At 39.1% G+C, this 14,819-nt stretch overlaps 1 protein-coding gene across 5 annotated transcripts in view; it reads right to left on the bottom strand.

Annotated features, from left to right (window-relative positions):
- Nucleotides 1–406: 406 nt before the first annotated feature.
- The window catches only part of LOC129774956 (zinc finger protein Elbow), a 149,475-nt gene continuing 135,062 nt past the window's right edge, over nucleotides 407–14,819 (bottom strand). For 3 of the 5 annotated variants that reach the window (XM_055779069.1, XM_055779071.1, XM_055779070.1), the window contains one exon: nucleotides 408–1,874. In XM_055779069.1, the coding sequence (XP_055635044.1) occupies nucleotides 555–1,874 (1,320 nt within the window). In that variant the 3' untranslated portion in view covers nucleotides 408–554. Of the gene's footprint in view, nucleotides 1,875–14,819 lie in introns of all 5 variants that reach the window. The other 2 variants (XM_055779073.1, XM_055779072.1) reach the window with 2 other exon arrangements.

The raw sequence follows: 14,819 nt of genomic DNA, 5'->3' as shown, positions 1-14,819 counted from the left end.
AGTATTAGAGAACGCACATCGTTCAACGAACATATTCGCCGAATCGCTGCCAAAACATGAGCATTCGAAGTGCGCATTCGCATGTCAGTATGGACAATTTATGACCCACGCCACATCCACATCGCAGTCTTTTTAGTAGTGCAATTAGTGCGTGTCAAGAGAAATTGTGTGTTATAATATTTATCACCAGACCAGATGTATTTTTAGGTTCTGCGTTTGATGGCGGCAAATCATTTTTCATTTCCTGTTAAATATAAAACGTTTGGTTGCTTGTGGGGTTTATTTATTTTAGTAACCAGTGTTCGCTCATCTGTTCTGTTGGGTGCTCTGAGATAAGAGATGTAGGACTTTGTGATATGTTACAAAAACAGTATCAGACATTTTCTCGAGAAAATATTTTTTTTTATTTCTGAAAATATAACGAAGCCGCACCCAAGGTTTGAAAAAATTTCATTTCTCATTAAACTCAGGGAAGTTCTGTCCGATAAGAACCGATTCTTTATGTACAAATCGATAGCAACCGAGACAAACGGTGCTAATGGTGTCGAAAAATCTCATGGATGGACGTTATTTAACCCGTTTAACCGAGCTCCGTAGAACGAATACGGAGGAAAATACTGCGCTAAAGACGGATGTGGTTGCAGCGAAAGACTGGCCATAGGTGAGCCAGCCATAGCCGGTGATAAAAGTGAGGGTTTACCATATGGATGATAACGGGCTGGGCTGAGTGGAGGTGTTGGGTATGATCTTTGGAATAACGGATGCGTTGGAGGTAATCCGGCCGCTGCTGCTGCGGCTGTCGCTGGGTTGAGAAGAGCTTCCGAAATTGACGCGGCAGCGGCGTGTTGCGTACGCAGATGTTGGAAGAGATCCTCAGAAGCGGCGAATCGTTTCCCACAATACGATGTGTCACTGCCAATCCAGTTACAAACATAGGGAAGCTGGGAAGCTGCCGCCATTGCTGCAAGTTGGGCATGCGCATAAATGGTAGCGGATGATTGACTAACGGCTAGAGGATTAGATTGAAAGTTTTTACTACCAGGGTGATCACATTGGGTACATCCTGCTGGACAGCTGGAAGATCCAAGCTTACCAAGCATATGAGAACTTAAGGCACAACCAGTACAGTAAGGATCGCGACAAACTGGCATCATGGAATCGGGAGTTCCAGGGGGTTTCATTTTCGAGTAGTTGAAATAAGGATTAAGTGCCGCATTTTTCAGCAACTGATGATGTGGATTCATCAATGATCCTGAAGACATGACGTCCAAAGGATAGCTTCCATATGCAGTATAGTATGGTGGTCCAATCGCAGAAGAAGACGACGTTGAAGAAGTGACTGCACGTGAGAAGCTGCTCAAATCTTTCGCCACCATCGCAGTCGTTGATTTTTGGATTGTGGTGGATTCTGCGGTGTCATTCGAGAAAGCACTCGGCTTTTTTGACAAATCATGGCATGGACTGCTGTCGCGATTCTGCTGAGGTTGTGTATTTTCTGGATGTTCTCGGCTGTGGCTCGATGGCGAAACACGAGATGAGGCGGAACTTTGGTTGGATTCACATCGATTGTGCTGCCACTGCTGTTGGGAGGAAGCGTTAGACTCTTGCGGTGATTTGTTTCTCGAGCCTGCAAGACGACCATCGTCGGGGGATCTCGTTGTACTCTGAGTAACCGTGGATGATTCGTAAGGTTTGAAACTAGACTTTGGAGTGTCGCTCGACGAGCCAGTTGATAGCGTTCCAGGGGATAGCTTATCGCGACTGTTTTTTGTACTGTTTTCTATGTTGGCCAGCAGCTTTGGGTTGGGCGAATCAGATCCTATCGCGCTACATGTTTGGGCTAGCAGCGCCAGTGGGCTTGTTTTGGAATCGAACTGGAAGGAGAAAGAAAATAAACCAATTAGAGAAGTGTAGCTGATTGGGTTTGACGTTATTTTAATTAAGAAATCGTTTTATCACAATTGAATCAATTTCTGATATGTTTAATAATAGGGGAAATCAGGGTAAAACCGACACCTTAAGGATTCCCACATATTTTCTAGACCTTCCATATTTAATTGGCTTCAAATCTTTACAGAACTTCCCCTAAACTCTACATGAACCATTCTGAAGTCCATGTTCATTATTTTCTAAAGTAGGATTTCTGTGCGGGATGGAAGTTCAAAGTTTCGAAAACGAGCGTGACGCTTGGAGTGTAAAGTTTTGAATGTTAATACCTCTTTGCCGGTTAAACGGAGTGGTATGATAATCACGTCATTCGAAAGAAAAATGTCCAAGAGTAATATGATTGTTAATTGTTGACCCGAATTTTTTTTTCAAGTAGAAATTCGTTTCAACGCACTTATTCGTTATTATTCATGAAAACAATGATTCAGTTAACATTTCAAGCAGCGATGAACCTTCAGGATTCTTGAAGCTCTGGTTAACTAAACTGCCAATGTGTTGGCAAATGATTTCGTGCATTGGAAGTTGTGCACAAGAGAAGAGAACGGTTGTGGGTTGTGGTTGTGCTTGAGAAATAAAATTTACTTCGAAGCTTCGTGTAGTTTTTATATGTTGTTCATGAAATAGCGAAATTAACCATTAATTAACCATTCGAGCAGATCAAAATAACGTTTCCCACCACTCGAACATTACTGCGAAATAATATTTGAGAATTTTTTCTTCTAGAACCTCTAGAAAATACGGTTTTATTTGGATAAAACTTGGAAAATCTCATATTTATTGCTCGAATATGTGATTATTGAGGAGTTTGCGAACACGGTTTCTGGTTATAGATCACTGCATCAAAACTCACCTCAATTCTTTATTATTTTTTTCCAACTCGAATTTTGACATTTCTGTAGTGTTTCTTTTGATCATCTTTGCTGCTATCTCACGAAGATTGTGGAATAAAAAAAAACTCCGCCTGCGAATGAAGGATCTCTATTGTAGAATGTCCGAAAAAAAAACTTGAATCTATTGAGAACCAGAGCAGAGGGTCCCAATCCACTAAGGAGGACGGTTGTAATAGCTGTTATCCATGGCTATTGCGTAGAGATTGGGCTGGATTTATTACGTTCTCGCCAAGGTCCTATTTACGTCAGATTTGATTTCATTAAACATTGATTGCTCTGAACTTCTTCGGTTAATGAATTTCAACATTAGTCGACGTTATTTGCGTACCAATCATTTATTGTTCCTCCTTTCATCACGCACTAATTACGGTTATAATGAACCCGTTTCTAGTATGTGTCCTGTGTTTAACCAATGTAGTTCCTGTTTCAATTGTCATTTTTCTAGTTTGTCCCTTGAAGCTCTGTACTCTGTAGTCCTCACATCGATTTAGTTTACAAATAAGTTAGTTTTGGGTTTCATATTCATATCAATTGAAGTAAATGGAACACATTTACGCTATGATCTTTTGACCTTAGAATTATTTGGAGGACATATAACATCTGATGTTTAAATAAACTCAATGCCTGCAAAGCATGCGGGCTCTATGAACCATTTTGGGTAAGATTTCTTGTTATGAACATTGCACCAGTCGTGGTTGAAATGTTAGATCAATTGGTCTGAACTTCAGAATTGGAAGACCTAGAACATATCATATTTATAGGGTACAACACGCACTGCACGCTAACCATACTGATTTTGAAGGTGTAAGCAGGAGAAAAAGAACATTCAGATTGTGTAAGATGAGAATAATCGATCCAAGATCCAATGATTGATCCAGGTTGGATCAATCGAACGAAAATGTCAAAAAACCAAAATTGATCAAGGAATAGGTAGGGTGAGGGAGCTGTAATATTTATGCATTGTGAATTTATTCTACATAAAATTGGTAAAACTGTAGCACACATGAAAAAAACTGGATAAAACTGGATAATATTTAAAAAAAACTGGAAGAAAAAATGTTTGACTGGATCGAGGAAAAAAACTGGAAGAATCCAGTTTAAACTGGAACATTTGCAACGCTGGTTGTGGGTTCAATCAGATCTCCTCATCGTTAGTCTTCCTCAATTCAAATAAGAAGGTAGTGTCTTCCCTGCTTTGTTCAAGAAGGGGTAGGCAAAGAAAACAAGCAAAACCATCGATTGAATCCATATAAATTCGAACAATTTTAATTTTTTTAAATTGTAAAACAAGAACTGTTTCGAAATGATGAAACAGCAGTTTACTTAATCATTTTCAAAATGAAAACAATAAATTCATCGCACCTGTATCCCACCATGCACGGCTACCTAAGAGATCCCCGTCCGGGATATCTTAGCCGTGATCCTGATCTTCTGCTTCATCTATACCTGTTCCTCAGAAACGCCGATGTCAACGTTTAATGATGTTTCCTTCGTTGTGTCCCCGTTTCATATCCCTCCTATCCGATCGATAAACTTTTACATAGTCGCGGCAATACATACACACACTCTTTACAGATGCACGGGCCGAAGGTTGTGCAGTCCACTGATCATTCAATAAGAGCCAAAGGTTGTACCGCTCATGACAACTCTACACGAGCTGATGATTGCGCCGGCTAGTGACCATTCTATCCTGGATTCCTCGAGTCGAGAAAGACGCACCACGCTAGATATGGGGTACAGACTAGGGGGGCGTTCCTGATTAATGGTCAGCTGCATCCCAATAGGAAGTATCCCGTGTCGGGCACACGTACAGAGCATCGAAGACTGCAACATACCAATTATGAGAACACTTGTAATACTAACCTCGAGCCAACCGCGAGTAATCGGTTACATATTACTAACATAGTTGTAAGACAAAAATTGTCAAAATATTGGACTCCCGGCCCCGTCAGGCTAACGCCACATGTGCCTTAATAAAATATATATTTAAAAAAAAAAATCGCACCTGTATTATAAAAATTATTCGAAAAACCGATGAACAAATGTGTGGAGAGGTTATATCGAAGCAGTGTCGTTCCCGCAAAAAGGTAATATGATGGAAGATTAAGTCCCACACTGCTGATTTTTTCTTTCATTTTTCTTTCATTGGTTTTGGTTTGGAGAGTTCAGCCGTAGTGAGGCCACTTTAAGGGACCAAATTGACGTTTTTGGAAAAAGAAGATAAACATTTCCGCCATCCCGGGTCATCTTCCGAAGTGATTGCAAATTAATATTTTGCACTTCCAGTGAAAGTAGTAAATTGGAGTTGCGTGTGAAACCATTGGAATTATGTGCCAAATATTCTGCTACTATTCAAAATTAATCAGTTCCGGTATCTCGGGACGTGGCACTTCGACATTTTGCTGAAGTGAACAAAAACTGTTCGGTATAAAATCGATAAAACATTACATGAATGATTACCTGCAGTGAAAATGCAGTTGATTATGTTGAAATTAAGGACATATTCAGCCAACCAACACTTAGATATGATTTCCGGGTACCTGAATGCTCTTTTTTTTATCCCATTTATTTATTTATTAGGCTCATTAGCATTTTTGCAGTTACAGAGCCGGGTTTTAATCGTGTACCTGTACATATGTTTATGTTTCTATAAATTGTAAATTGCACAGTAGTAGTAGCCATTTAGGCGTTAGGTTTCCTGTTCCATTACATTGTGGTAAATTACATAGTAGTATCCATTTAGGCGTAAGGGTATTCTTTCTGTTTTTCCATTGTTCAGCAAACCGGACAGCGGAGACAGTTGATATTGATCATTGTTGGGTTATTAATAGAACAGCAGCTCGATGTTTCTTGCAAAGCAGATCAGTTGTATGGATGAATCGATCTTTGTTCCACCGTGGATCGATCCCCATCGCTGATAATGGTTGCGTGCGAATGCAATCCCGCCAAGAAAAAGCAGTTGATTATGTTGAAATTAAGGACATATTCAGCCAGAAAGATCAATCAATCCTCAGATATGATTTCCGAGTACCTGAATGTTCTGCGGAGAAGTTAAATATGTTTATAAGAAAGTTGATCGGAAACGGAGAAAATCCGTCGATTAGTCAATTCATGGAAAATACAAGAAAGCATTCGAACATGTGCTCGAGCCTCTATGACTTTGATCTAGGTACGAAAATGTTGATAATCCTTTTCTGCCAATTTTTCGATTCAAATCCAGTGGGAAAGTCGCTCAATGAACATTGCACTAATAAATTAAATAATATGCGTCACACAAAAACTCTTGTTCATTAAATACACTGTGTTTCCCAACTATATAACCACTCCTTTTTTGTGAGTTTCCAGTAGTATGCAAGAAGTTGGTTGAACTGAAGTATGTAGTGTAGAATACAATAATTATCTTCATTTATAAGACTGGCCATTTGATTTTTTTTGTTTTTTGTTCAGACGCGAAACATTCAAAAAACTTAAATTCCAGTGTTTCATAACTATAGAACCAGATGGAAAAATTCTCACTCCTTTACAAAATTAACGTGAATTTCACATGAATAACAATAACTCTCTAATTCGTAGGTCATTTTTACATCACAATCAGTTCAAATAACCCATCCTGGGTGGTTTCGATCAAGCTGCGCCATGTTGTAGTGTGTATATCGTTCTACGTAGAGGATACTGCTCGTTTAAGTTCTTCAAATCATTCATAATGCTTGTAAGCTACATCTACTGCTTGTACGATGTACGTTTGTAGGCCTGGTTTAGATACCTTACCATCAACACGAAGTCAGAAGTGCAACGAATTACTTCAGAATCATTTACTGCTGTTTTTGCATCAAAAACAATGTAATAATTGGGTAATTTGGCATCAATTCATAAAATCCGAAAGACCATGGCATGGTTCAATGAATGCGGGCTTCAGATTTTGGACTGGTCAGTTTGTTTACCAGATCGAAACCATATCAAGAGCTTTTGAGAAGTGATCGTACGAATAATAGATGCAGCTTACTAGCAGTATGACTGATTTGAAGAGCATAAACGAGTAGTATCCTCTTCGTAGAACGAGATACACACTACGACGTGTCGCAGTTTCGTCGAAACCACTACGAATGGGTTATTTGGAATGATCGAGAACTAAAGATGATCTACGAATTCGAAACTTATTGTAATTCATGTGTAATTGATCTGGTTCTATAGTTATAAAACACTGGAATTTTAGTTTTTTTTAATGTTTCGCGCCTGGACACAACAATAAAGTTCAAATGACCAGTCTTAAAATAAAGATCGTTATTTTAGCCTACATTTTATACTTCAATTCAACCGACTTCTTACATATCTCTGAAAACTCAGAGAAATGGAGTGGTTCTATAGTTGTGAAACGCAGTGTATATTTGACTGCAAACAACTCTCACTGCTGATGTAGTTTCAGGTTTGCGGAATGGTTCAGCAATAATCTTTTTCAATTCAAAGACCAGACGACGGATATCGGTAATAAAGTTCTCGTAGAAACGTTTCCGAAAATCGAGCAGGTGACCAACTAACTCTTGCCCCTGGTCTGGAGTAAATATTTTCGATCCCAGCTTGGGTGAGCATCCACCGAAGATGTGAGTGATGGGCCATTTCTGTTGACATTCCCTACTCAACGTTGGTTCTGACTGTTTTCAGCTTAATGCCAATCCAGCTCAGTCGTTTCGTCTTCCAAACATATATACGAGACGTCTACAAAAAATAATAACGCATTTTACCCGCAGTGAAACACAAACCAGGTGTCGATTTTACACCGAATGGATTTTTCAAAACAAAGTTCTTGACCATCGATAAGCAATAAAACCACCTACCGTCTCACAAAATATATTGAACAATGATCTAAGATGAATTAGGCTAATAAAAAGTATAGAATTTTCCAAAATTGTCGGAAAACACATGAATTCCACTAACGATATTTTTTTGCCGACCGGTTTTGTTTGGACAACAGAACGACTGACGCAGTTATAGAGTGTATCGAAACGTTAAAAATGACAAGAGTCGGTTTTATCCAAATCGTCAACTTCACCCCGATTTCCACTACATATTGATCGAAAAAAATACAGGTTTGTTAAGAACTGAATATTTCAATTGAATCGACGACTACCTTTCTTTCTAAAATTAATTTCATTTTACTAACTTATTAATCAGTACGTTATCGTTCGTATAGTTTATATAACGCTGATTATTTTATGGCTTCATACAATCAGAGTGCGTATCGTGGTTAGCTTCTCAGTGTAAACATAATTCATTCACGCTATTTCTGTTTATTGCAACACATTTATTTCCCATTATTCCTCATGTCTTCCGTATAATATGCACACAGTTATGTTTGAGATGTGAGGATCTCCAATGGAAAGGAATGACGAGTCGAAGATAAAGGCAAAAACGCGTTAAGATGGTAGCGGGTGATCAAAGGCTCCCCGGATCAACGAATAAACAAATGCGATTCATCCGCGCTTTCGGCTTCGATGGTGAAACTGAAGACTGCCGCGCTGCTGGTCGGTTTGTTGGACGTGAACATCCCGACATTGGAGAATGGATGAGTGTGCGCAAACCCGCGATCTTAGGGCCAGGCAAAATGATGAGTGATGATAAAAAAGAAAAGCCGCCGCCCTCCTCTCAGCCACACATCACACAGACCGCCCAAGAGTATAAAAGCGCCGCTGACATGTTCTTCTTTCGCACCCGGATTTTCACTTTCAACGTCGATTTACCTTTTTGCCGTCAGACGGCGCGCGATTGATATACGCTCTATAAACATCGTAATACAAACTTGACAGCTACCTTTGATTTGCTACCGACGTGTTTGTGTGCGAGAGTGAGTAATTAGAAGCAGATGAATAAACAGAAAAATGAGTTGAGAAAGACCGCGATGAAAACACAATAAATTACCCGTGGGTAATTCGAGCTTTTGCTCGCTGTGAATTAATATTTACTGTATATGTGGTTATATTTTTTATCCACTAATAGGAATTGTCATAATTCCTGACCGACGCCGACTGTCAAATGTCGAGAATGACTTCCGATGACTGCAGAAATGTATACAATCTGATGTGACGTTTCAATTCACTATAAACACTTTTTTTCATGTGGGAATCAGACTATTCTCTGAAAATAAACGATATAGTTGTAAAGTTTGACAAATTTCCTGCGATAATCATCGATTTAAGAACATTTTATGAATACATTTGTTACCATTTAAATATTTTTTCGACATATGACACAAAATAATCGTCAAAAAATTCTCTCGACTTGCGTTTGTACATGCGTATTCTCGAACTAAAAATAATCAGTACGTTTAATTCAACACTTTCGTCACCCCGTCATCCAGATATGGGTGACACTTTCCTCGTTCAAATTGAATAGGATTTTTACAACGAACTTGATAGAATAGGCACCTATAGTGTGTAGTGTAACTATAGCATATGTGAAAAAATAATAAAATTATAACCATATCATTATAGTGTTCATACTTTTTATTAATTTATAGTGCGGATGGTTTGTACTGCAGCTTTATATTATAATATGACTTTGGTATGTATATTATGTATATGTATATGATATGTAAAAGTATATTATATAATTAATCTTCAAATTGAATAAAATATTGCTAGATCATGTGAAAGTTGAAGTACAAACTAAGTTTGATCTTCATTTAATAATTTATCAGCAAGTTGGACTCCGCAAGAAACTCGGAAAAGTCGCTTTGGGCGACGAACGTGTTAACAGGGATGATCATCTCAACCAAGAGGTAATGAAAATGACATTGAAAAAGAAGGATCTAGGTTTTACTGAAGTTCACTCGGCATAATCCACTAATGTTTCATTTAAACGCAGCATCGAGATAGGGAAAACTATAGATTATTATATTACAATCTGTAGTTTTTCACCTATCATCTAATATCACTTTTTTACTAACTGAACTTAGTAGTTTAAAATGCTCTCAATTTAATAACTTGTGTGCTTAGAGGCGAATGGACTGCAAAGTTTAAAGCCTCTCAAAAACAATGAACGGAATAACTTGTGTTAGATCACATTCGTATATTCCGGACTTTATTTACAGCAAGTAGTTCTTATGTTAGGTGTTGTTCAAAAGCTGCAATTCATTATTTATTTGACAGTGGAAATCGGAAATTAGCAACTTGCAATATGGTCTTGCGGTACAAATATACCCACCCAACGAGCTATATCGAAAAGACTCAAAGCCGCAGGGTGCATTCAAATGCAAGGAAAATGGCAATTTTGCATGTCCGAAATGTTGCTTGAATGGCACGAAAGGATGTTTTTTTCATCCTTACCGTTATCGTTATGATGTGATCCACTATGAACTGTCAAAAATTAATCAAACGATCAATGAAGAGTTCTAAAGGCAACAATCGATCCGTGTAAAGCGAGTTTTTCGCGAAAAACGTTTAGGTTATGCGACCATCATGACAACGCATGCTTTATATTGCAGTTCGAGTTAAAAATTATTTGGAAAATAGCGGATGGGCAATTCTGCTTAACCCATCTTATAGCACAGACCTTGTTCCTCCGACCACTATATGTTTCGATCAATGTAGAAAGCCTTTAGTGGAATATACTATACTTCAGAAAAGAACATCAAAAATTGGATTATTTCATTCTTGGTTTCTTCCCGAATCCGAATTGCTAGAAATATGGGAAAATTAGTGGCTAGCGATGGCCAATACTGTGAGCAATATATTAATGTTTTTTTATTATTCAAATAAACGCAAAAAAACGGAACAAATTCATTTACATTTTTATCATCTGACGAGGAAGAGGAAATTCTCTGTAGTTCTATAAAACAGTGTAAATTTTTTGCTTCTATATCACATGTAGTCAGTCAACGGTTGTCGATGCGGTTAAATGGAAAATCTAGAGTAAGCTACATATGGCTGAGGTGGCGCTCAACATGTCAAATGACTTGTGAGAATAGGAAGGGAAACTTCAAAGTGACGATATGACATGACACAGCCTGTAGGAAGGTGTGTTCAGCGCTAATAGATGAGACAGTGATGTAGTGTCTCAACATTCTCAAACCGTAATGCTGGTTCGGTCTTCCAGCGTTACCTTAGTCCTGTTGATTCGAATTGTCCTAGATCTCCAGTACAACATCTTCATAGCGGGTCATCCAAGTACTCCCCTTTGAATTCTTGACTAATTCCTGACGGACTGTTCCATCACGTACGTGCATCATTGATAGTACACGTCCTCGCAGCTGTCCATTTAGGCTGGTCTCATCTACGACAAAAGTCGAGTTGCCCTCCTTCAAATCCTGGAAGTTGTGGTTATTTTGATTGACCATAAACTCGAAGTAATCAAGGCCGATGTAAGAGATTGGGGGAACGAAGGGGCTCAGGTTCGCATGCGGTCCACATATGACAATGGCTTCAGTTCATCCAGAGTTTCTTCGATCATGGTTTGGCGTGACCACGATGCTTTAGGTACACTCAGGAATCGCGGTCTAGTGAACCAACGGCTTTATGGATCTGTGCTTGGTATTTGGTACTTCAATTAGAAGCCTCGTATTTGTGGGAACCCACATCCATTTCTCGGCAGTTAATTTCATCAGAATGTTACCGATTCTACACGCGATGGACTAGCGATAGCGTTGGTGATCGGGATTCGGGATCGGGATCGGTTACACTAGAACCGTTTTCAAGTTGGTCCTCAATTTTTTACGTTTTATCGGCACACTGTGGTTGGAGCGAAGAATCTTTATCAATCTGCAGCTAATGATTGTCGTTTGGAGCTCTAATATGGGCACCGAGAGAGATTTCAATGATGTAATTTTAAAATTTGCCCCGAAGGTAGTGCGATACTTGCCGCAGATCCAGGCACGAAGTAGACAACACATGCAAAGGCTGTCTCGCTAGCGTTGCCGAAGACGTGAAGCTGCAAGTTCTCGATCTCTTTCGATCGTACACCCGGGTCATACGCTCGTGGAAGGTTGACATCCTTAAGTTCTATCCCTCTCTGCCATCGGTGGAGAATCTCATCAATGACAGTGACGTACCAACATGCTTTCGTTTTTCAAATGTCTTGTATAATTCGGCCGTTTCTGAAGAAGCTAGTTTTTCAGTTACCCGATATGCTTCCTCCTTGCTGACGAAACTAACGATGTAATCGTCCTCGTTGTACCGACGTAGGATGGCCTAGGCAACTTTCGGGAACTGAACGGCATACTCATGGACAGGTTTTTTAACGAATTGCAAAGAACACGATGAGATTGTTGCTCCACACGATCCACATGTCGAACTTCACTGTCGCATCCCACACGAGAAGAATTTTACGCGGATTCTTCGGGATCTGTACCACGTTTACTGGAAGATATCAAACCTTGTGTGGGTCTGCACCATCTCGTTCGACCAATGGATGTGGACCTTCAACTGATACGCCAACGTTAATGCAACCTAGCCCCTATATGCAGGATGTACAACTGATTCTGTTTTCCATCCTGGAGCGATCCATATGCTGTCCACTCATGTCTAGTCTTCGCAGCGATAGGCTCGCCTTTCTGTCTCTGGCGGAGTTATTTGTTGGCTGTAAGTGGTGTATGTTCCGCTCAGATGAGAATTCAGGTCGTTATGTAGTCGTAGTCTTTCACTGGAAAAAGATGAAGATGTTGATACCGCCTCGGCGCCCGAACGATAGAGCAGTCGCGAGTCGCGACAGGTTCAGGAGTCAAAGAGGTGAAGTCGCTGTACAAGTACTGCATAAATTGTCAATATCTTAATCCTACTTAAAGTTATTGATGCCTTTTCACCCAAAAACTCATGATTTCAATTTTAGTTTGCTCAAATACAAAAAACATAATTTTGGAATCCCAAATTATATATAGTCAAGTATGCTCTTTCAAATGCCTTTAACAAACATTTTTTATGTTCGCCCCAATGAAGAGAGCATATAAAGATAAGAAAGTTAGAATTTTTATTTCATCGTAAATGTTGGTCGCTCTATTTTTGACAACATCAAAATTGACGCTCTATCATATGCAACAACTTTGTCGAAAACAGTTTTTGTCTAGAGAATAACTGTCGAGCTCTGGATGCTAATTTCCACTTAAATGCACCTCCTGGACCATTGTTCATTGTGCAGTAGTACCAACTTAAAAAAATAGAAAAATGTTCAGCGGGCACATTTAAAATTACAAATTTGACTGAATGGAACATGCAATAGACATTTTGACTGAGACAGTTAAGAATATGAAATCATCTCCCTAGCTTTGAACAGCACGTTGAATAAAGTACAAAAATAGATGCGCGTAGAGTCAATATCCCTGATAACTCTGTATGATAGTACGTAGCGAACACAAAATGATTCCCACCCCAAAGCAATTGGAAACTCTCAACATAATTAACATAAATTCAAACGAGGTTTAAATGGGTTTGCATAGAGCACTCGGTGTTGATTATTGTGTTCAACAAGTGTATAATTTTCGTTACAAACCAAACACAATTACACTTTTGTGAAACGAAGAAATCTCAACAAAAACCGGTTGCTGGCTTGTGCTGGCATGTTCCGAGTGCCGCAATCGATTTCCGATTCAATCGAGCAGCATGTTCTACATCAAGCAGAACTTGAAGCAGCAAGAAGCGATAAAAACTACTACACTTGTTGATAGACGGATGATTAATGTTTTCCTTCCAACCTCATTGTAGAGCTGAAATCGCTCAGCTGCTCCGACAGCACGAATTGTTTATTTCTCCTTCGAATAAATCATAACCGATATTTCACGGTTCACCGAGCCGGTTTCCTTTAATCCATCGTGCAAAACCTACCGCCAACCAAACGAATCTTTCCACGGTTTATTGCACGTCAATTTCACATGCCTCAAATGAGCGATTTTCGTTCCGACCAAATGTGTAGGTAAATACTCGAACTGTATTGCATTGCAACTGTGTTTACATGACTGCAAAAAATCTTTCGAATTTGTACTGGCCGTAAACTCATTCAAACCCACAACTGAAAATTAACAAGTCATAAATTTTACACTTATTAATGAAGAATTGAGCAAAGTTTTCCAGCGTTTTTATTTCTCCATAAAACAGCAGAAAGTTTATGGAATAGTACCATAATCGTTAATGAGAGATTCGTGCTTCGCATGTACAAATGAAGCGAAGAAAGATGAAAGCAGCGAACGCCGGCCCAGCGTGGGCGGGTCGTTTGATCTATCGGTTCTAATTACATAAACTATCTAACTTTCATCAGAATAGAACCGTGCGGTGAGTACCAGCGGTAGCTACGTGGTGTGGCATAAATGGAACAGCTCAAATTGATGGTATGTTTTGTGTACAAACAATCTCGTTCCCGCTGATTCTAAAAAAATAATGTTGGTGTTGATGGAACGAGTGTTTGTTTTGCCTGCGCGCTGCCTTTGAGATCATCTTCGGGTGAAAATCAGAGAAGGAAGTGAGTATTAATGCAGTGTGAGATGGGGGAGGGGAACCCTGCTTGACAGAACATAAAAGAGTTCTCTTTAACTACGTCTGTTTGAACTATTGGATTTCTGGAACAAATTCAGCATTAATGCAGGAGCAAGCAGCATCATACTTCCAGCAGATATTTACAATAATGTTCGACATTGGACAATCGATTGGACTAGAAATTTGACACTTTGGTCACAAAATCGGGATTTTTTTAGAAGAAAACAGCTGTTAACGGCTGGAGATTTGAAGCTGTATTGTTGGAGAAACATGAGCTGTATTTGGTTGGAACAAGTGACTCGGACAGGACCTAAATAGTCCACGAGAAAAATTAGAGAATATATAGTGACTCAAATCCGTAATCGTACTCCACCATGCAGATCTGTTTCCTTTCTTTTGAAAATCGAAAACAAGCTTTCAGAATATTCTATTGAGTTAAAGTTATAGTGTCATATGAGAATTAAACATTTTGCTATCTGTTCTCAGTATAATGTTTTATTTCTTTACCAATGGCAAATGTATGTGCTAATGT

Source organism: Toxorhynchites rutilus, chromosome 3 (genome assembly GCF_029784135.1).
Source record: "Toxorhynchites rutilus septentrionalis strain SRP chromosome 3, ASM2978413v1, whole genome shotgun sequence".
NCBI classification, from domain to species: Eukaryota; Metazoa; Arthropoda; class Insecta; order Diptera; family Culicidae; genus Toxorhynchites; species Toxorhynchites rutilus.
The sequence above is the reverse complement of the archived record's forward strand: the minus strand, read 5'-3'. Positions and strand labels throughout refer to the sequence as shown.